Source organism: Eleutherodactylus coqui, chromosome 7 (assembly GCF_035609145.1).
Source record: "Eleutherodactylus coqui strain aEleCoq1 chromosome 7, aEleCoq1.hap1, whole genome shotgun sequence".
NCBI lineage: Eukaryota > Metazoa > Chordata > Amphibia > Anura > Eleutherodactylidae > Eleutherodactylus > Eleutherodactylus coqui.
The window spans coordinates 185751503-185774506 of NC_089843.1; the positions used below are offsets into that span (position 1 = coordinate 185751503).

The 23004-nt window shown below is 44.2% G+C and overlaps 1 protein-coding gene across 1 annotated transcript in view; it reads right to left on the reverse strand.

The window, feature by feature from the left end:
• Positions 1-23004, reverse strand: part of ABCG2 (ATP binding cassette subfamily G member 2 (JR blood group)) — a 143720-nt gene that overhangs the window by 81168 nt on the left and 39548 nt on the right. Inside the window, exon 2 of the mRNA XM_066574097.1 lies at positions 14138-14246. Coding sequence (XP_066430194.1) covers positions 14138-14188 — 51 coding nt within the window. The 5' untranslated portion in view covers positions 14189-14246. The remainder of the gene's footprint in view (positions 1-14137; positions 14247-23004) is intronic.

Here is a 23004-nt window from a genome sequence, read left to right on the forward strand (position 1 = left end):
TCAACGTATTTAACTGTAGATTTTAAAAGGCATGTTTATTTCCGTGCGGAAAACAAAAATGCACAATTGAAATAGTCAATTCATCTAATGAGTTCCAGATGCGTTCTTTTTTCAGTGGAATTACACATCTCCTTGTGTATTGCGTGGACATTTATTCACCTCCTATTGACTTCTACGGTGTCTTTTGGTGTGCAAATCTGCAGAAAAGTAAAGCGTGCTGCATTTTTTTGCACCACTAAAATGTGCGCATAAAATACGGAAATGTGAATGAACTCATTGAAATCAATGGGCTCTATACTCTACGTCTTGTGCACCTAGGTTTTGTGCTGGCAAGTAGAGATGAGCGAGCATACTCGCTAAGGGCAATTGCTCGATCGAGCATTGCCCTTAACGAGTACTTGCCCGCTCAGGAGCAAAGATTCGGCTGCTGGCGGCGGGCGGGGGAGAGCGAGGAGGAACGGAAGGGAGATCTCTCTCTCCCTTCCCCCACTGCTCATGGCCGCAACTCACCTGTCACCTGCGCCGGCAGCCGAACCTTTTCTTCCGAGCGGGGAGATACTCGCTAAGGACAATGCTCGATCGAGTAATTGTCCTTAGCGAGTATGCTCGCTCATCTCTACTGGCAAGTATATCACTGCGACTCCATCCCAACTCCCAGTCATGTCAAATGGGAAGCCCTTTCAAACTTCTGACTATAAGCCACGCCAGGTCAATCTTGACCACGGAATTTACGGAGTTAAACTGAGTTTTTATAGGCATCTGTTAGGGACAGAATGTGGCTGTATGTGACGAACTTAACCCCTTAGTGATGGAGCTTTTTTGTTTATTTCTATTCCCACCCCCTTCCCTTTTAAAAAATCGTAACTCTTTTATTTATCCATCGACGTAGCTGTCTGAGGGCCCTGTCTGAGGGCTTGTTTTTTTTGCAGGCAGAGTTGTATTTTTCAATGATACTATTTAATGTACCATATAATGTACTGAAAAACTGTTAAAAAATTCTAAGTTGAGAGAAATGCATCTTGTTTCTACAGCGCACAAGCTACAAAAAAATGATTTGATAACTTTGTTCTACGTGTCAGTACGATCACTACGATACCAAACTTATATAGTTTTTTCTTTTTTTTGCTGTACTACTTGTAATTTTTTCAAAGATATTTACTTTTTTTTATATTATTTTCTGCCACCTTTCTCTGCGCGCAATAGTTTTTTTATTTTTCCATCGACATAGTTAAGTGAGGGCTCATTTTTTGTAGTTTGCGTTGGTATAATTTTGGAATACATACCACTTTTTAATCGCTTTTTGTTGCATTTTTCTTGGAGACTGGGTGATCACAAAAGTGCATTTATGGCGTTCTTTTTTTTTTTTTCTGACAACGTTCATTGTGCGGGGTGAATAATGAGTTATTTTGATAGATCGGACACTGTGATACCAAATATGTATTTGTGTTCTATAATTTAGAATCTTTTATTATAAATATGGCAAAAGGGGGGTGATTTAAACTTTTATTACTTTTTTTTTTTTGCAATTAGTAAAAAACTTTATTGATCTTGTTTTTAGTTGTTTTTTTTAGTCCCCCTAAGGGACCACAACTTGCGATGCTTTGATCGCTCCTGCAGTATGATGTAATGCCATAGCATTATATCATACTGCGATCTGGCAGGCAGTCTATGAAGCCAACCCATGGGGACAGCTAGATAAGCATTCTGCCATAACAGCCCTGGGGCCTTTCAGAAGGCCCCCGGCTGCCATGACACCTGCACGGCTCCCAGCGAACTCATCGTAGGGGGCCGTACGGGACCCTCTGAACATCATGTGCACATTTACCCTATTGTTCAATTTTTGCATGGTTATTAAATGTAGGTGGTACGACTGAATAAATGTGGTACTTGTAATTACACTCGCAACCTAATGGGTTATACCATGTTCCATAAACCAATTACCAGTATTTGATGCGGATCTAAATCATATACATAAGCAAGGATCAGAAGCATACTTGCACGTTAACTTGTCACTTTTAAAATCTTTAATAGAGCCATCCAATTACACCACCTTTATACCTTATAGCAAGTATATTGTATTCTGGACTATCAGTAGCAAAAACCGTTAATGCAATTGAAGGGTTAAAAAAGGTTTGGATTAAAATCACTTGTTACTTTTACATTGCATTATTCATCTAAATGACTGACATGCAGGGACAATTTACCAAATTAGACTATTGTGCTAAACATTTGCACGAGGGGAGAGCCGTGCAAGGTCTTATTCAATGAACTAACAACAACAAGGCAAGAGGTGAGTCACTTTTCCTGCACTTGATTGTCTCCCAAGAAGGAATAAACCTTCTAGAAATGTACTGTACCCGACACAGCTGCATGAAATATGTACAAATAGACACAGAAGAGCTTGCGTCCTTCGGCATACTGGATTCAGTGAGAATCTGACCGAATCGTTCTTTGTAAATGCACGCACCGTCTGAACGATGAAGGAGAATTTGTTCGCTTCTCATTCAGTTTCAGCATGCACAGAAGACAACCACAAGTCACAGCCTACCCATCCTTGCACTGGCCATACTTATAAGACGCATTTTCCCGTACGAGTATTGTGCGTTTCAAGATACACAAAACTCGCACGGAAATAGAACCCATTGTTATTTACAGGTCAGCTTTTCCTCTTGCAGATGGAAGGAAGTGGAGCATGACCTAAGGGCCGTTTACACAAAACGATTGTCGCACAGACTTTGTTCAAAGAACATGCACGATAAACGTCACATCTAAATGAACAGCCATCGCGCAATTTTTCTTGCACACGTATTTCGCACAATTCCTGCGAGTGGCAACATGGCAGCCTATAAGACATTGGTACAGCGTATTCCGCATGGAATACGCTATACCAACACGTTTGTGTCAGCCAGACCTTAAAGGTTTTTTTTTCTAGTTTTGATATAGTGTGTCAAGTTTTCATTCCATGGAAATGCTGGCTATAGGCTGCCTGCAGACGGCCGGGTCGGATATGCAGATCCTTGCCCCTGCACAGCCCTGCGGCTCACCCACTCCCGGCGTCTTCCGTCTCCTGCTATGCGCCGGCTGTCGGCCCATCGATGCATGCGGAGAGCGCAGCCGGCCTGTCATACTGACATTTCTGTGCGGGCCTCCACGAGACCCCCACAGAAATAGAACATACCGTGATTTGTTTTCCGCGTGTGTTTTTTACGCGGACAAATCGCGGCTGTGTGCATAGGATTGCTTTTTTTGCGATGCAATCCTATGCAGGCGGGCACGGGCAGAAATTCTGTGGGAAATCTCGCTGCAGAATTTCTGCGCGTGTGCAGGGGGCCATACTCTGTTAAAATGTAAAGAGCTTTTTTTTTATTCAATTTTTTTATTGTCATATAAATTGCAAAATACAGAGTATGGATGTAAGAAATTTTGTTAAATACAAGAGTGTACATATACATAGTTTGTTATAGATGAATCAATGCAGTCTTATTGCCGTATTTCTTGAGTTGCTTAAACAGTTTCAACAATAAACTTTTAAAACAGTTCTGTTCTATCTTATTCTGATCTCAGTAGAAATAAAGTGTAAGTCTGTAGGCGCTTATCATTAAGGGGGGGGTGAGGAAGAGAGGATTATGGTTGGTCAGGGGATAATGGGGGGGAGAGGGGGGGGAGATATGTAAGATGGGCCTCGGGGTTCACTCCATTGTTAAGGTGGAGTGGGTGTCCAGCCAAATCACCCATATTTTGCGAAACTTGGCCGGGCAGCCTCGGTTTTGATAAATAATTTTCTCATAGGAGGTTACGGTATTTACCAGTTGAATCCAGTGCGGGATTGAGGGGGCTTTTGTAGCCATCCATTTCATGGCTATTACCTTACGGGCTAGGAATAGTACTTTCTCAAGAAAGACACGGGTGTGGTGTGGCCACACCTCTTCCTCCAGCAGGCCAAGCAGCGCCATCTTAGGGTCTATGCCAATAGATAATGGGGACGGTAGTAAGGAGTTTATGACATCAGTAATATCTGACCAGTATTCATTGACTGGGGGGCATTCCCATATTAGGTGCCAGAAATTCGCTTCTGGTTGGCGACATCTATGACAGGAATTTGAGGATGTGCTGCCCATTTTGTGTAAACGGCTGGGGGTAAGGTAGGCTTGATGTGTTATATATAACTGGATTAGTTTGTTGTTTACGGACGGGGAGACTGACAAGTGGGATTCAGAGATGTCTTGCCACTCTTCGGGTGTGAGAGATGGAATGGTTTGTTTCCATTTGTCATATGCTGGAGGTGGGTTAGGGTCTATTTTAGCCGAGAGAAGGTGCGTGTATAGGGCGGAGATTAGCCCTTTAGGTCCTTGAGACTTGAGGATGCCAATTGTGGGGAACTTGGATATGCGGGTTGAGGTGGGTGGAAATTGGGAGTTCAGTGTGTGTCTTAACTGGAAAAACCTGAATAGCTGGAGATGCGGGGACTGCAACCTGTCGCGTAGTTGTGTGAATGTGGGAAGTGTTCCATCCGTATATATGTCCTTCAATGTATGTACTCCCTGAGCCGTCCAGTATTGTGGGTCTGGGATTGAGTGTAGTGCGATGAGACCTGGATTGTCCCAAAGAGGGAGTTCGGGTATCGTGTCTTGGTACTGCTGCAATGTCTTCACCTCCCTCCACACGCCAAGAGCTAATTTATGAAGTGGGATTGTGTCGGCGGGGTTAGTGCACTCTGGAAATTCTAGGAAATTTAGAAGATTGTTACCTTTTACTTGTTTAGCAAGCTGTTTATCTGCTATGGGCATTTCTCTATCCAAGACCCATGTCCGTATATTTCTCAACTGTCCTGCCAAGTAGTAGAGTCGAAGGTCCGGGAGGGCCATTCCCGCTTGTTCTTTGGGCCTTTGTAGTGTAGCCAGGCTTAGCTTGGAGCGGGAGGAGCTCCATATGAAGGTGATAATAAGGGAATTTAAGGATTGGAAGAAGCGCTTGGGGACACATACTGGCATATGTTGCAGTATGTAAAGACATTTGGGTTGAATAGCCATTTTGATGAGATTTATGCGTCCGGCCACGGAGAGTGGTAACTTAGCCCATCTCTTCAATTTATGTTTGATGTGGTCCAACAGTGGGATCATGTTTTCTGCTATGGCGTTATTGTGATCGTATGACATAAACACCCCTAGGTATTTAAATGTTGTGACCGGTTTTAGTCCATATCTAGTGACACAGGGGTCATTTTTTGGGTAAAGGTTGGTATAGAGGATTGTTGATTTGGACCAATTAACATATAATCCCGAGAAGTAGGAGAATCTATCTATGTGGACCATAGCTTGGGAGAAGGAGTGTATTGGGTCTGATAGAAAAAGTATTGTATCGTCCGCATACATTCCTACTTTACTTTCGAGGTCTGCCCATTTAATACCATTCACGTCGGGTGTGCTTCTCAAGCGGATCGCTAAAGCCTCAATGGCTATGGCAAATAGGGCCGGGTATAGGGGTCATCCCTGTCGGGTGCCTCTTGCCAGTTGAAATTCGGTTGATGGGATGCCATTTACAATTACATTTGCGCTCGGAGATTTATATATGGTTTTAACCCATTGTTGGAATTTAGGTTCAAATCCGAATCGGACCAGACAAGCCTGCAGAAAGACCCATTCTAGCGAGTCAAAAGCTTTTGCCATGTCAAGCGAGACTAGAGCCCAAGGCATGTTGTATTGCTTGCCTATTTGGATGGCTGTTTGGACTCTGCGGATGTTTATTGTCGTGGATTTCCCTGGCATGAAACCCGTCTGGTCCGGGTGAACAATAGACAGAATTATCTGATTGAACCTGGTAGCCAGGATTTTAGTTAGGATCTTGTAATCTGCGTTTACCAGTGAAATTGGGCGATAGGAGCTGCAGTCTATAGGGTCCTTCCCGGGTTTCGGTATCACCACTATAGAGGCTTTGTAGAATGAAGGCGGGAGTGATTTGTCTATTTGGGCCTGGTTTAGTGTTTCAAGTAGTAATGGGGTTAGTTGTTCACTGTATTTGCGATACATCTCTATCGGGAGGCCGTCAGGGCCGGGTGACTTGTTAAGGGCCATGTCCTGAATAGTCTGTTGGATCTTTTCCAGAGTGATTGGAGCTTCCAGGAGCTCAACCTGTTCTGCGGAGAGGGTTGGAAAATTTAGGTCCTCTAAGTAGCTTAGGATGTCTGTCACAGTGTTCTGGGAGGAGGAGCTATATAGGTTGGTGTAGAATTCTTTAAAACAGTTTGTGATAGATGGGGCATCACTCAGTTCCGCCTCGTGCTGATTCTTGATCTTAAAGGGGTTGTCCCGAGGCAGCAAGTGGGTCTATACACTTCTGTATGGCCATAATAATGCACTTTGTAATGTACATTGTGCATTAATTATGAGCCATACAGAAGTTATAAAAAGTTTTATACTTACCTGCTCCGTTGCTAGCGTCCTCGTCTCCATGGTGCCGACTAATTTTCGCCCTCCGATGGCCAAATTAGCCGCGCTTGCGCAGTCCGGGTCTTCTCCTCTTCTCTATGGGGCTCCGTGTAGCTCCGTGTAGCTCCGCCCCGTCACGTGCCGATTCCAGCCAATCAGGAGGCTGAAATCGGCAATGGACCGCACAGAAGCCCTGCGGTCCATGAAGACAGAGGATCCCGGCGGCCATCTTCAGCAGGTGAGTATGAAGACGCCGGACCGCCGGGATTCAGGTAAGCGCTGTGCGGGTGGTTTTTTTAACCCCTGCATCGGGGTTGTCTCGCGCCGAACGGGGGGGGGGTTTAAAAAAAAAAAAACCCGTTTCGGCGCGGGACATCTCCTTTAAGGACCGTGTTAGTGTTGTTTTCGCGTGTAATAAGGTTAGCAAGTAGGTGACTGGACTGGTTTCCCAGTTCAAAATAGTGTTGCTTGGTAAAGAATAATTTACGCTTGGTTTTAGCGTGTATTTGGTGTTTATGGAGGCAAAATAGGCTAGCCAGGCTATTTTGTTGGCATCTGTGGGGTTAGTTATGTATGTTTTTTTGGCTTCCATTGTCTGGTTTTCTAATTTTTTGTCAGTTTGGGATGTCGACTTTTTAATGTACGAAATGGCTGACCTGAGGCACCCCCCAACGTAAGCTTTGAGGGTGTCCCATTTCAGGGCGGGATGGGTATCATCATTGTGGGCATCTAAGAATAGGGATATATGAAAAGGTGTTTGATCATCTGGTCCGATCAGCTTCAGCCAGAATGGGTGAAGCTTCCAGGTTGGTACTATGTTTTGTTGGGGGAATTTCAAAGTTAGTAGTATAGGGCTGTGATCAGATATGCCTCGCGGACAGTGAGTAATTTTAGAAAGGAATAATGCTAGTTCTGCGGAGCTAAATATGTAGTCGATCCTCACCAGCGCATTATATCCGGGGGAGTGGCAAGTGAATTCCCACGTATCGGGATGTCGGAACCACCAGAGATCGATCCAGCCAACACTTTCAATTAACTGTCTTAGAAAGGAGCTTGGGGTGGAGGTCGTATTAGGGGGTGTGTGAAATCTGTCTATATTGGGGTCCATTACCTTATTGAAATCGCCCAAGCAGATTACCGCTGCCGAGGGGTATTAGTGTGCATATGTATAGCAGTTTGTAAAAGATGAAGGTTGTTATGGGGCGGATTATAGATAGATAGGATGACATAGGGTTTGGAGTCTATTTCGCCATATATAAATATGAACTTTCCTTCGGGGTCCCTACGGACGTTAATGGGGTTCCAGCGTAGCGACCTGTGGATGAGAACAGAGACGCCCCTGGAGGAGGAGGTATGGAAAGAGTGAGCTATCCATTGCACCCATGGCTTAGCTAGGGTATCGGCCTTTTCTTTAATGAGGTGGGTCTCTTGCAAACTTATAATATGTGGGTTAATTTGCCTGATGTATGAAAAAACTGCCCTCCGTTTGAGTGCGGTACCTAGACCCTGGACATTCCAACTAAGACATTTTAGAGACATAACTAACTATGCGGACAGGTAAATTAAATATTGCTTCTATACTCATGGGGTGGGGAAGAGGGGAAGGTGTTGGCGGGTATGGGGAAGGGGGTTGTGTCAGCGCAGACTTGCTAGAAATGTTGGTATAGAACAGTTTACAACAACTTAAACTTTTAACCTTTGACATCTTGCTTAAATTTCGGCGTAAATGTCAAAAACTAACAGATAGAAAATTGAAAAAACAATTTAGCTACAATCTATCTAGAAGTAGCAGATGTTATACTGTTGGGGGGAAGGGGGGAAAAAGGTATCCCGGTGGCCTATAGAGGGTTATATGTATCCGCCAGGTCCCAAAGGCGATTTAAAGGTGCCGTGACCTTGCGTTTCACCGTCTATAAGTCAGAGGGGTATCAGTCGCATGAGTTATGACTGGGTTCAAAGTCCTGCCGTAAATGCGGTAAGGTCAATCGTCTTTCGATGGCTCCGGGTGCATGTCCAACCATTCGAAGGCCTCGGTGGGGGATTGAAGGAAGATTGCTTTTCCTTGGGCTACAATGCGGAGGCGAGCTGGATATGCCATTGAGTATGGGATGTTTCTTTCTTTAAATTTCCTTTTTGCTTCTATGAAGGTGGCTCTTTGTTTTTGTAGTTCAGCGGAGAAGTCCGGGAATATGGAAATTGTTGCATTGTTGTGTTTTAGTGGACCCTTTAGCCTAGCTTGACGTAATGCAGCATCTCTGTTTCTGCAATTCAAGATCCTTGCTAGGAATGGGCTCCCGGTTGTGGCGGTTTTGCTGGGACCCGGTGGGCTCTTTCCACTGTAAAGTGAGTGGAAAAGGCGTCATCGCCCAATAGAGATTTCAGCCAGGTTTCGGTAAATGTTTCTGGGTGGGAGCCTTCCGATCTTTCGGGTAGGCCTATTATGCGCAGATTATTGCGGCGCGACCGGTTTTCTAAGTCGTCCATTTTGGACTGGCAAAATTCTGTTACTCGTATGGCTTTTTTGACCGCCACGGAAAGCGTTAGATATGCGGTCTTCCATCTCCTGCATTCTACCTCGGATGTTCTGTAGGTCTTGCCTTAGCAGAGAGACATCAGACTTTATCTCTTCTATTTTGTTGGTCAGCGAGGATTTGCAGGTGTTAATTGCATCTAAGAGTTGTCGCATGGTCGGTTCTGGGGGGTGTCCCGTTTCATCTTCGGGTTCTCTCATCTGGGTGGGTCGCGTCGCTCGGGGGGTATGGTCAGGGGTTTCGGTGCGGGCGAACTCTTTTAACTTTTCCGCTGCCGATCCGCTTTTAGCACGTGCGCTCATGATGAAGGGTGCTTGTAGTTATGCGGTTACCGTATCTGTTAGAGGATAAAGGTCTTTGTCTTTTTCCCAGGCCTGCTGTAGTGTGATACAAACAGTATTGAGAACTATTGCTCGTGAGGTGAGCCAGATATCGGTTTAGGCGAATTGATGCGTCTCTTATGGGATTTAGATGTTGTTGGCTATAGGGGCCCTGTAATTATGCAGTTGCAGTAGCTGTTAGAAAGTAATGGTCTTAGTCCTTTCCCGCCTGGCGCAGTTTAGTACAAAAGGTATCAAGACTATTGCTTGTGACAAGGCCCAATAACGTTTCCAGCAATTTAATGCGGCTCTCAATTATTTTTTAGATGTTGTTGACTATAAAGTAATGTAAAGAACTTTATCAACATGATTGTCACTTACCATGCTATGCATTGTGTAGAGCAGTAAGGAATCGGTAAGAACTTGCCTGCACTCATCCTGCCTCTTCAGAAGTGCACACAGATGACCACTCTCATACCGTTATGTAAAGCTAATTTCTATACAGAATTACATACTTCACACCTGGCCAGTAACATGTGCTTCAAACATGGTTAAAGTCACAATGACCATACTTTAAATTTGGGCCTTCCCAACATTACCCTCTAGCCTGTTGCCAACACAGCTCCGACTGCGCCAAGCTTGCATCCTGGATCATTTATACCTATAAATGAGGTCACTGAAAAATAAAGAGATTCTCTGCCTGCAGGATCATAGAGCCTGAGGTTGTGGAAGAATACCCATTGATTAATTCACTTTTCCTAAAGCAATATGAAGAAACACGTGACCTAAAATTGAATGAAATTATTTATCCTTGAAGTTGATAATCTGTAACTAGAGATGAGCAAGCGTACTCGCTAAGGCAAACTACTCGAGCGAGGAGTGCCTTATGCGAGTACCTGCCCGTTCGTCTCTAAAGATTCGGGTGCCGGCGGGGGAGAGCGGTGAGTTGGGGGAGTGAGCAGGAAGGAGCGGGGGGGGGGGGGGGGGGGAAGAGAGTGAGAGAGAGATCTTCCCCCCATTCCTACCCGCTCTCCCCGACGCTCCCCGGCAGCACCCGAATCTTTAGAGATGAGCGGGCAGGTACTTGCATAAGGCACTACTCGCTCGAGTAGTTTGCCTTAGCGAGTACGCTCGCTCATCTCTATCTGTAACCATTGAATTCCATTAGAATTTTGTCTCATTTATAGAAATAGCTGGTTCTTCAGAGATAGGGCACTATGGGCATTCAGGAGGGACCAATGATGATTTACTGGGCTATTACCACAGGGTTATAAGCAGTGTGCGGTGCAGCATTACCAACCATTAAACAGTTAGGTCTCTCCCGCAAGTTTGCAGATCTAGGATAGAAAATAACAGATACCTAAAAGGACCTTATTGTAGGAAGATATCGGAAAGGCGTTAAAAAGACTGTGACCACTAGAGAGAAGCTGCCTTGGGTCACACTGCCATTTAGGAAACTAAGAGCCAGTAAGCAACAGAGGACTCAGAGAGCAGCGGTGCAGAAGAGAATGCTAAGGATAGAGGCCGGTAGAAGGAGAACAGGACAACCAGGTATGTAGGCTCTGAGGCCGAGGGCTGGACTGGAGAGCAGGATGCTGGGCATGATACCCCAATGTACTAAGTATAAGTGACTCTCTGATCCTGGGACAAAATGTGGCCAGGGACCGGAGGCAGAAGATTTGCATTGTTAGCCGTTCTCCTTTTTGTTTGTTCTGCCGCTGATCCACTTTCTTTCTCGCAGATGGCTGTAGCAATTCTTTGACCAACAAATGTATACAAAGCACTGGTGTTGCATCGGTAGTCTAAAGTTCCTTTTAAATGGGACAATTATTGCTTCTGCACTTTCAGGGCTCGGTCAGACGAGCGTGGCTTACACCCCTCGCTCCGCGGTGGGGGCAGCCTACTTTCACGGCTCCCATAGGAGCCTATGGTAAGCACCCTGGACAGCAAGCACCACGGAGCTGACCATTCGAACTGAGAACTCGCTGTCCATTCTTTTTTAGAAGCGCAGATTCCGTGCTTCTAAAAACGGTGCGTGTGAGTGCTTCCATAACAACCCATCTTGGAAGACTGCAAAGAGGCTTCGAGAAAAAGCAGATTAGTGACAAAACCAGTTAATATGACCCCTTCCCCTCAATTCACTAGACAAATTTTGCCCCAGATCGGAGGGATAGCGTAAACATGGCACTTGCATTTCTACACCAATTTTCTTTTTTACATAAAGCTTAAAGTTAAAAAAAATTGTGTCATAATCCTTTTATGTAACTTCACAGTTCAAAGATTGCTAGGTAGAATCTATTCCCTCAATTAGCTCTCTGAAGGTCCTGCCCAACCGTGTGAACTACTCATCCAGTTGTATAATGAGTGAAGCATTCAGCAGATAAGGCTCTGAAAATTACCTGGAAGCAAAGTCATAAAGATACCTTGTCATGCAATCACTGGTCCCAACACCTCCTGACAGTATGGGGAGATCAGGCAAGGTGGCGGCCAGTTTGTCGATATAACTATCCAGCTTTTCGCATTCCAATAATGTGTCCGCCAAAAGTGTAATTCTAAATGTTTGGTATGAATAAGGCTGCTTTCACATATGTGTCAGGAAATCAGTTTTCCTGCTCTGTTTTAGGAGCAGGAAAGAGGAATCCCCTGGCCAAACGAATTCGTCTTATTCGGCGACATGGCGCTATACGGACCCTATTGACTTTAACGGTGTCAGTTTGGTCTACATTCAGCTGCCCGGCATTATACCGGACGCAACAGCTCTGCATACAGGAATTTTTCTTCCAACACTTTGTGCCGTATCTGTGACAGAATCTCCGAAGGAAGGTCCCTACTGCAGATGTGAAAGCAGCCTGAAAATGAATAGGAGCTGGGGAGGAATAAAAAATGCAGCAAGTCCCGGTGGGCGATGCAAGCAAAACTGGAGGGATCAATCATTCAACAAGGGGTGAGGTTTTGGAGGACCAAGGGGAAAGAGCCAGAGGAATGGAAGCCAGCAGTCTAACCATCGGAAGGTCTAGAGGTCATCTGCATAATTTATGCAGTGGGGAAAGATGTCGATTTCAAGGGCGCAGCAGCGTTGGAACACAAATTGATGTATGTTTATATTGGCCTTCATATCGCTTCAGGGTGTTAAAACCTTACAACGAACTTCCTTTAAAAGTTTGGCTACTTAAACTTTAGCTAGTGATCTGCACTTAGACTACAAGGCTCTGAACTCACTGCCCATGGGTAGAGCTGAAGTGGCCAATCTGCACTTAATAAAGCTAATTTTACTGCAGTATTTGGCAAGTAAGAAATGTAGGTTTTATAATATAGAAGGTGAGAGGAGATCTAGCTAGTGGTGCGATGGCAGACATAACATTCACCCTATTTTTAGCTTAATTATTGTTTGAAGCAGGTGGAGAATGGTAACTCATTGTTTCTGAGCATGCACATTTGGGCTGACGCAGACCTTGTCTCCATAGTGAACAGGAACACAGACCCGCAGGAGACATCCAACTTCTGTGAACTCCGCTTATCAAGATATTTTACTAAGAACATACATCCTGTTCACAGGGAGCTATAATGCTGACAATAGGAATATGGGGATGGAACAATCTTCACTCTGAGGAATATTATACAAGTATTAGAGAACGCTCCTGATTATTTAACAATGACATTAGCTAAATCTTACTTATGCCAAGTGTTGGAAATATTCATCCAGCAAGTATATCAGATGCTTCTCCTTATAGACCAATAAAGTAGAAAGAGACTGAAGTAACAGCAAGCAGAGGATTTGTAAAACTTGTCAGTCTCTTATATAGTCTGAGTGCTTTATTCTATCTGTTGACAGAACATAGGCTGCTATAAATGTCACAAAAACACCAGAGAAGCTTAAAGGAGTATTCTCATCTCGCCGTTCGGCTGTTTCCGGAAGATGGTCGGAGGCAGAAGGATGGTTTTCCCATCTTGGCCATGAAAAGAGAATACCACTTTTCTCTTTTCAGCTTTTCATGGCCGAGATGGGAAAACTGTCCCTCTGTTTCCGACCATCTACCCGAAACAGAACATAGCGCCGTTTGCATAACTCTTATTGAAGTGAATAACAGCTATGGAAACAACGTAGCGCGCTGTGTTATGCTGTTTCCGTAACTCCCATTCACTTCAATGGGAGTTCCAGAAACAACAAAGCACATGGCTGTTTTTAGCATTACCAGCCAGCTGGCCAGTAACTATAGCAGGGGTTATCCTTCTTGGCGATAAAAAACTGACATTGGAATACCTCTTTAAATTCTCTGCATTGCTATTATTAGACCATTCTAAAAGAGAAATAGCAATATACAATAGGCTTTTCTGATGAAGGGTTGACAAGACAGACAAGATGTGTCTGGAAACATTACCTGTTAGTTTTGGAAAGTTCCTACAGATAAAAGAATTTTTTTTATTAACGGCACTGCACTAAGTGATTGCTATTTAAGCGAAAGCCCAATAGTAAAAGAAATTGAAGCAACCAAGGATGGGCCTCCTGTGTTCTACAACTCCGTAAGAGCTACATGAGTCGCCTAAAAGAGATGCACACCCTTCCAACTCACTGTGTGCTTTTTTTAATCGGGAGAGGGGAATAAGATTACTGCCAGAGCATCTAACAGTGGCTATCTACGGTGGGAAGAAATGATCAGGCATGTTGAAATCAGACATGCCCCATCCCTCTTTCCCTCGAGGTATGTTGAAAGCTGATACGATAGGTCATCGGCTACAGTGACAGGTTTTCTTTAAGGTGCATAAACATGATTTTATAAAAGATGAAAAGAAAGATGTATATTTACATAATTACTTAAGGAAACCCTTAAAAATTGTCTAAATAGATTTATGATGCACTTACGGTTGTATCCATGGTGCTGCATGGCTGGTACTTTACATCTGGGTCGTACATGATTCAGAAGCCGTCTCCTTCCTCTCTAATGTACTTTAGTTGCTTTTTTGCAATTTAGCTAGAAAGACAAAGTAAATTGTCAAACAGAAACTGAAAATGTGACATTTTTACTTACTTCAAAATGGAATTTCAAGAAACATGAAACAAGTCAGTGGACAGCATTAGTTGGGAATTTTGCATTACTAGAAATAAAATACCAGATACTAATTACAATAGGAAATGCTATGAAGACAAGGCATCAATCCAGAGCCTCAGCTCGCAGCATAAAGTGTTGCAACTTCTCCACTTTTATCCAAAGAAAACAAAAATAAGAAACAAAAACAGCTTTTATGCTTCCCTCAATTGCAATTTTTAGTATTGACTATCCTTTCTTTTTTGGTGCCCTTTTCTTAGGTCTCATGTCCACAACACTCGCGGATCCCATGTGCGGAATCCCGCCGGAATCTGCCCGTGACCGTGGCAGGAGACCACTCGCACCCCTGCGGGCAGGCGGCAGCGGCTGCGCGGACTCCTCTTCTTCTGGGTTATTTGTACTGTGGATGGTCTGCACAGCTCGCTGTTGGACATGCGCAGTACAGCTTTTTTTTTTTATTTAAATCTGCTACATTGACGCGGAATCCATGGCCTGTCTGCAGTGTCAGCTGCAGGCAAGCGTGGATCGGACAGCTTCCATTGAAATTAATGGAAGCCGTCCGTGTGGGATCTGCAGCAAAATGAAGCACGCTACAATTTGTTTTCCAGACCGAAAGGTTTGCAAATGAAATCTGCATGCTTAAATTCAGCTGTGGGCCCATGTCTCCCTATGGGTGGCTTGAAGGTGCTCTCCTTAAAAAGTGAGGATAGCCCTCTCGACTCATGTCATAGGCTTCTCACTAGCCAAGCCAGATTCCTACTGCAAACCGATGAGGGACAAAAACCCCGAAACAGCTGTCTGTGTATGGTATTCGGTCTTGGTTTTCAGTTCTCAATCATTGTTTCAAAGACCTGTATAAAGGGTCTGACACTGATTCACAGGAATGCTGCCATCTAATAGGTGGCGCTGCAGAAGTACTGTTTCATTGACATGCTATTAGGCATATGGCATCAGACTACACAACTGAAGTTACATCAGCAAGGACCCTTTCACACGGAACAATATTGTTCAGATGCTTGCTGGATTGCATGAATCTGAATGACAATCTTTCAGTGTAAATACTTGCAGCGACAGAACAACGAATAATAATTTGTTTGCTTATCGCTTGTCGTTCAGTTTAGGCAGGCCAAAATATCAAACAGCAATCAGCCTGTGAAACAGGTAGCCGTTCATCAAAGAATGACTGTTTGCTGTGAATGGAGGCGGGTGGCTGCAGCAATCTCCTGCAAGCTCTGCCTCCATTCACTGAGCAATCATCATTCCTGTGTGAAAGCACAGGAGCCATTATTGATGGGACGACCCGTCAGGCACTTAACCCCTTAGTGACCAAGCCCATTTGCCCCTTAATGACCAGGCCAAATTTTGGAAATCCGACATGTGCCACTTTACCATAGAATAACTCCGTAAAGCTTTTGCATATCCAGGTGATTCTGACATTGTTTTTACGCCACATGTTGTACTTCATTTAGGTGGTAAAAATAGGCCGATAGAATTTGTGTAGATTTATTAAAAGCACCAAAATTTTGAAAAAAATTGTCACTTTTTCAACTGCAATATCTCAAATATGTGCAAGCATACTGCATTCATTTTTGATGAGATATATATTTCCATCTGTTTACTTTATTTTGGAAGCGCATTGGAAAAACTTCACTTTTTTTTTTACCATTTAGGAGACGTACAAATTTAACATTAAAGGGGTTGTCCCGCGAAAGCAAGTGGGGTTATACACTTCTGTATGGCCATATTAATGCACTTTGTAATATACATCGTGCATTAAATATGAGCCATACAGAAGTTATACACTTACCCCCTCCGGCGCTGGCGTCCCCGTCTCCATGGCGACGACTGAAGCCTTCTTCTCTGGTCGCCGCAACAGTCAGAGCTTGCGCAGATAAGAATCCTCTGCTGGCTGTGTCCGGGCTCACGAGCGGCGTCCTGGCTCCACCCTCTTCTCCACGTCATCGTAGCTCCGCCTCCGTCATGTGGTGCCGATCAGCCAATGAGGTGGCTGTAATCGGCAGTGGAACGCAAGACTGGAGAAGAACATCCACGGTGCACCATGGGAGAAAACCGCGGTGCACCTTGGGAAAGGACCGGCGGCCATCTTGAAAGAAGAATTTTTATAAGTTCACGAAACGAGCTAATGGTGAGTAGAAAAGCTTTTTAAAAATGCTTTCCACTGGTAGTGTAGTATGTTTGCTTTAGAAGGGGGACTGGGAAGAGAAAAAAAAATTACATTTCTGCCGCGGGACAACCCATTTAATTGTCCAGATTTTGAGGAACATTTTATTTTCCTGCACCAAGCCAAGATTGCAAAAGCTCATAGGGGTCAGAACTAGAGATGAGCGAACGTACTCGTTTCGAGTACTTACGCACCCGAGTACCGCCATTTTCGAGTACTTCAGTACCCGGGTGAAAAGATTCGGGGGGCGCCGGGGGGCGGGGAGAGGCGTGGCGGTGGGTAGCAGCGGGGAACAGGGGGGAGCCCTCTCTCTCTCCCTCTCCCCCCCACTCCCCACTGCTACCCCCCGTGCCGCCACGGCGCCCCCCGAATTTTTTTTCCGAGTACGGAAGTACTCGGAAATCGCGGTATTCGGGCGAAAAAGGGGCGTGGCCGAGCACGTTTGCTCATCTCTAGTCAGAATGATAGATACCCCCACAAGTGACCCCATTAAAAAACACATTTTAATGTATTCACTGAGGGGGGTCATGAGTATTTTGACCCCAGAGTTTCTTTTCAGGTATTAATGTAATTTAGAGGAGAAAAAATAAAAAGTTTAATATTTTTGCAAATATGTAATTTTAAAGACAGGATTTTTTTCTATAGTGCACATGAAAATGAGGTTTTGCACCCAAAATGGATACCCCTGTTTGTCCTGTGTTCAGAAACATACCCGTTGTGGCCCTAATCTAATATCTGTATGCACAACAGGGCCCAAACCGAAAGAAGCAGCTGGTGGTTTTCAGAATAGACATTTTGCTTGAAGGTGTTTTAGGCCCCAAAGCACACTTGTAGAGACCTTGAGCGGCCAGAACAATGGAGAACACCCGCAAATAACCCTATTTTGAAAACTAGACCCCTTAACAAAGTCATCTAGGGGTGTACTGCGTATTTTGAGCCCACAGGTTTTGAAGGAATCTAAGCAAAGCAGAAGGAAAAAGTTACGATTTTCATTTTTTGGGAAATTCTCTCATTTTAAAAACCGTTTATTTTGTACAGCACACTCATGAATGCAGACTTACACCACAAAATAAATCCCAGTGTGTCTGGTGTTCAGAAACATACCCATTGCGGCCTTATTCTTATGTCCGTATGCACAACGGGCCTAAACCAAAAAGAGCATTACACTTCAACTATTGGATAACGGCGGTCACGTAACAGGAGACTGCTCACTGCGGCCCTTGGTCACTGCTCCAGGCTCTTGGCTATCTTTAGTAGCCAAGAACAAGGAGATTTTAAATTTCCCGGGCCCTCTCCAGCTTCTGCACTTACGTGCGCCACTTTGGCGACGGCGCATGCGCCGAAGCTGCAGAAAGATACGCAGATAAGGATCCCGTCGGGGGACATCGCTGGGGGCCTTAGGTAAGTATTTTCACCTCCCCTCATGGGTCGGACAATGGCGATCACGTGACCAAGAATCACGTACCTCACCCCCCCCCACCCCCACCCCACCCTTTCCCGTGAGATCCCCAAGCTCTTGGCTACGTTTGTGCCTAAGGAAGAATCGTTCAAAAGAGGTTTGAAAGTTCGCATTAACATCATGTATTTTTGTTAGATATTAAAAAGTATCATATCTACAAGATGACTTGGCTTCTCTTACTTAGAATAATCACACTTTGTTCTACTGGCTAACACCGTACCAAACCTTTTTTTTTTTCTCACACACAGAGCACGTTGCTTTCTATTTTGCGCACGCACTATTTTGGCACATATTACAAACGCATGCACGCCAAGATAGTGTAGGGGGATTTGTCGGCATGCAGTAGTACACAATCCTGTGTGCTCCCCCTGCACAGGAGATACGCCTACGGAAACCCCTCGTATGAGAGAGCCCTTGCGTTTAATTGATGAATTCATTTTACTGATTAGTTGTTATTTAATCTGAGCTTTAATAAAGAGCCGTGGCCAATACTACCACCATTTATATTCGGTTCCTCGTATCTTACTTTTATAAGTCCATGGTTGGGTTAATGTTTGCTGTGTACGATTTATAATCCCATTTAGTATCTAACCTTTAAACTGTTTACCTAGAAACATGCCATGTGTAAACACACACGATAGGGGACTATAAGTTACACAATGTTATTACATTCCTTTTCTCATTTAAAGATGTTCTCTAGGAATCAATGTGTAAATGAAATCATGTACAATTTCATAATATACTTTATATTTCAATTGTTCATTCCTTCCAAGATCTTTGTAGGATATCAATGAACGAGAACATTGTGAACACCTAAAGACCTGGTCCTGAGAAGCAATATAATTGTATCCAGCCTAAGCAATGCTCTGTGAGCTTAAGGCCGGCTTTATACGGGCGTATGTGCTCATGTACAATTTGTGAGTGGCATATGCAGAGAATAGACCCCCAATGGGTTCGTTCACACATGCTCTATTTTTTTACGTATTTGCACATGAAAGGTCCCCATAGAAGTCAATGGCAGTGCGCAAATGCGCACGCGCAATATGTAAAGGCCCTTTTCAACAGAACGATTGTCATTAGTAGTTGTTCAAAACCTCATGCTCCCCGGCCGCCCCTCCTCCCTGCTGGCCGCACTGTAAGCGATGCCAGCGATACTCGCTCCTGTGTAACAGCATGGGAGCGAGTATACACAGGGAGCTGTGTCGGGCCTAGTTTGCCCGACACTCGTGCCGTGTAAAAGGGCCTGAAGGAGACGCTGTCTAATTGCGCAGGAAAAAGAAAACATCTGGAACTTATGAAGACTAATTAGCCATTTCAATCAGTGCCTCTCTGTTCACTGCATGCAAATGAACATGCCTTGTGGTTTAAAGAAGTACAGTAAAATACGTCGATGCATGCGCAAAAACACGGTGCTCAGGCGCATTAAAATACTCATAAACCGGGGGGGCGTGGCCTGATGCAGTTGGCGGCAGACGTGTAGAGCCAGACTCCGTCTCACAGACCCCTTCAAATAAGCAACTAAAAGCTATCCCAGTGCAGCCAAACAGGAGAGAGAAGTGCCCTACGGCTTAGAGAACAAAATGCCAAAGAGAAGAGGAGGAAAAACGCCGGTACATAAGGTATCGGACTTCTTCTCGTCCCGCGGCTCTGCAAAAGCACAGCAGGCTGAACAAGATGGCGCCGTCCCGCGCACGAGCACCGGAGCAAGCGGAGGAGAACCGCGATCCCGGGCATCATCTCCCAAAGAAGCTGCCAGTCCAGACAAAAGGAACGGAGGTGCAGTGAGAAAGACACACCGCAATGGGGTGAGTGAAGGAGCTGAAGAGCTCCAAAATGCATCGGCTCAGTCACCCAAAATGGCGCCGGTCAGCTCACATACCCCATCCCTCTCCATATCCTCCTCCCCAGACACAAGCCCTGAGAAACAGAGGCCCCGTCTTTCAGCTTCTCCTAATTCCTGCAATCAGCGACTTCTCTTTGGAGAAAACTTAATAAAAAACGTACCTTCCTCTAGCCACCCAGCGTCAGAGGACTTTATAAAAAATATGATGCTTGCCTTACATGAATCCCTGCAGAAAGATATTCATGCTTTGTCATCTACAGTAAATAGCTCCATACAGGAGTTAGAGGTCCGTACTGATCATATAGAAACAAAAATGGGAGAAATTACGGCATCCCACAACAAACTGATAGATGCCCACTATACATTAGAGGAAGAAGTAGAAATTATCAAGAATAAACTATCGGACTTAGAAGACAGGAGCAGGAGGAACAACATCAAGCTCAGAGGTGTTCCAGAAAATATATCCCAACCAGAGTTAAAGCAATATCTTATTAAACTGATAAAAAAGGTGCTTCCTAACTCCAATGAGCAAGAATGTACAATTGACAGGATACATAGACTTGCTAAACCAAGCTTTTTACCAGACACCGTACCCCGTGATGTGATTGCCAGACTGCATTTTTATCACATAAAAGAAGAATTGATGGCAACGGTGAGACGCGTTCAACCTTTACCGTCTCCATATGCGAACATTAGCTTTTACGCAGACCTGTCACAATCCACAATAAAAGCTAGGAGAGCTTTTTCACAAGTGACCGCAACCTTACGTTCAGCCAAAATCCCATATAAGTGGGGGTTTCCGACGAAAATTTTAATACATAAGAACAATGTTATGCACGTTATTTCTTCACCAGAAGCAGGAAAGAAAATCTTGGAAAAATGGAGCATCCCGCTGCAAGCAACTGAACACGAGAGGCTGAGGAAGGGGACCAACAGGCGCATATTACCTTCTACTCCTCCGAGAGAAGAACACCCTAATCCAGAATGAATCAAGATCTATGGACTGTCTGGGCCTACAAAATAAGTGAGTAAAAGGGGTCTCACCCTGCAAGGCGGACTTTTTACCCCCCCCCCCCAAAAATATACCAGGTTTACCCTGAGACTGTACACATGTTTGAGTGTTTGATGTTACAGGTCCTACAACCACTCTACAATGCTTACGCAAGCAAGATTTTATTTAAAAGAAGACCTATGGCTGTTATAATATATAAGACTTGCAATGTTTTGTTCACAACCTGCGCTGCCAGTATAAATCTTATCATAATGCTTTGTAACAAAATTTACTATGTCCATTAAAATATATTCACAGAATGTAAAGGGATTGAACACCCCCTTTAAAAGATCTATGATCTGGAAGGATGCAATGACAAATAGAGTAGACATTTTATGTGTACAAGAAACACATTTTACAGAGGTAGCTGCTACAAAATTCACAAACAAACACTATCCTCAAATTTTCTCAGCCAGCGCTCAAAACAAAAAACATGCAGGAGTGGCAATCGCATTTAAAGGGGTTGTCTCGCGAAAGCAAGTGGGGTTAAGCACTTCTGTATGGCCATATTAATGCACTTTGTAATATACATCGTGCATTAAATATGAGCCATACAGAAGTTATTCACTTACCTGCTCCGTTGCTGGCGTCCCCGTTGCCATGGCTCCGTCTAACTTCGGTGTCTTCTTGCTTTTTTAGACGCGCTTGCGCAGATCTATCTTATCCATTCGGCTCGGCATCACCGGCATTTTGGCTCCGCCCCCTTGTACGCGTCATCGCGAAGCTCCGCCCCCATCACATGTGCCGATTCCAGCCAATCAGAGGCATTAATCAGAGGCTGATTAACGAATCTATGCTCAAAGGTACGATGTCGGATGAAATGCTCCAGGCCACGATAATAACACTCCCTAAACCGGGGAAAGATCCCATCTCCCCAGCAAACTTTAGACCCATTTCGCTTTTAAATTCGGATACAAAAATTTACTCGAAGATACTAGCTCTGAGATTACTAGAAATCCTACCAGATATAATACATAGCGACCAAGTAGGGTTCACAAAGGGTAGAAATGCATCGGACGGTGCACGCAGAACTCAAAACCTGATAGAAATAGTGGGCTCGAGTCGGACGCCTTCTCTCTTCCTTTCCCTGGATGCAGAGAAGGCGTTCGATAGGGTCCACTGGGGATTTGCATTTGCGGTCCTCAAAAAATTCGGAGTGGATGGTAACTATCTGAATGCAGTTCAAGCTCTTTATACAAAGCCCTCTGCAAGGGTCTTGGTGGACGGAGCATTATCTTCCTCCTTTTGTATAACAAATGGAACCCGACAGGGATGCCCCTTATCTCCCCTACTATTTGTAATGTTCATCGAACCGTTGGCGGAGTCAATTAGATCAGCCATAAAAATTAGAGGAATTTCAACGAACCTAAGACAGCATAAAATCGGACTTTTTGCTGATGATATTCTTTTGTCTTTGATCGACCCTTTAAATTCCCTAAGAAATGTCCAACAATGCATATTTCAATTTAGCGACGTATCTTACTACAAGCTAAACTCAGATAAATCGCTAATTCTTGGATTCAACATAGAAAAGAAACTGAAAAAGGACATTCAAGAGGGCATCAAAATATGCCAGTCTAGAGAAAAAAACATATCTTCCAACCTAGACCCACTGTTAATTACACTTAAAAAAGAACTAGATGATCTAAAGAAAAAAGAGTTCTCGTGGATCGGTAGAATAGTTCTGTATAAGATGCTGATCCTGCCGAAAATCCTTTATATATTTCGTACATTATCCTATCCTATCCCCAAAAGCGTAATTGCAAGCTTCCAAAAACAGTTATTAACGTTTATCTGGAATGGGAAAAGACCCAGGATAGCAGCATCAATTTTGTACTTGCGCAAAGGCCAGGGAGGAATGAGAGTACCGAATTTATTATCATATTATCAGGCAATTATTATAAATCACTCGAGCGTCTGGCTGAGAGAATCTCAAATTCCTCCTTGGGGCCATATAGAAAAATACAAAAACCACAATAGGCCCTTGGGGCCACTCATTAGAGCCTCTGTTATGGAAACTCTGTACCCAAAAACTATCCCAACATTGGAAATACAGAATCTTTCTCCCATGATGAAACTGACTATACAATGTTGGAAGGATCTAGCTTACAAATTCAAGACCGCACCCCGCAATACATCTTTACACAT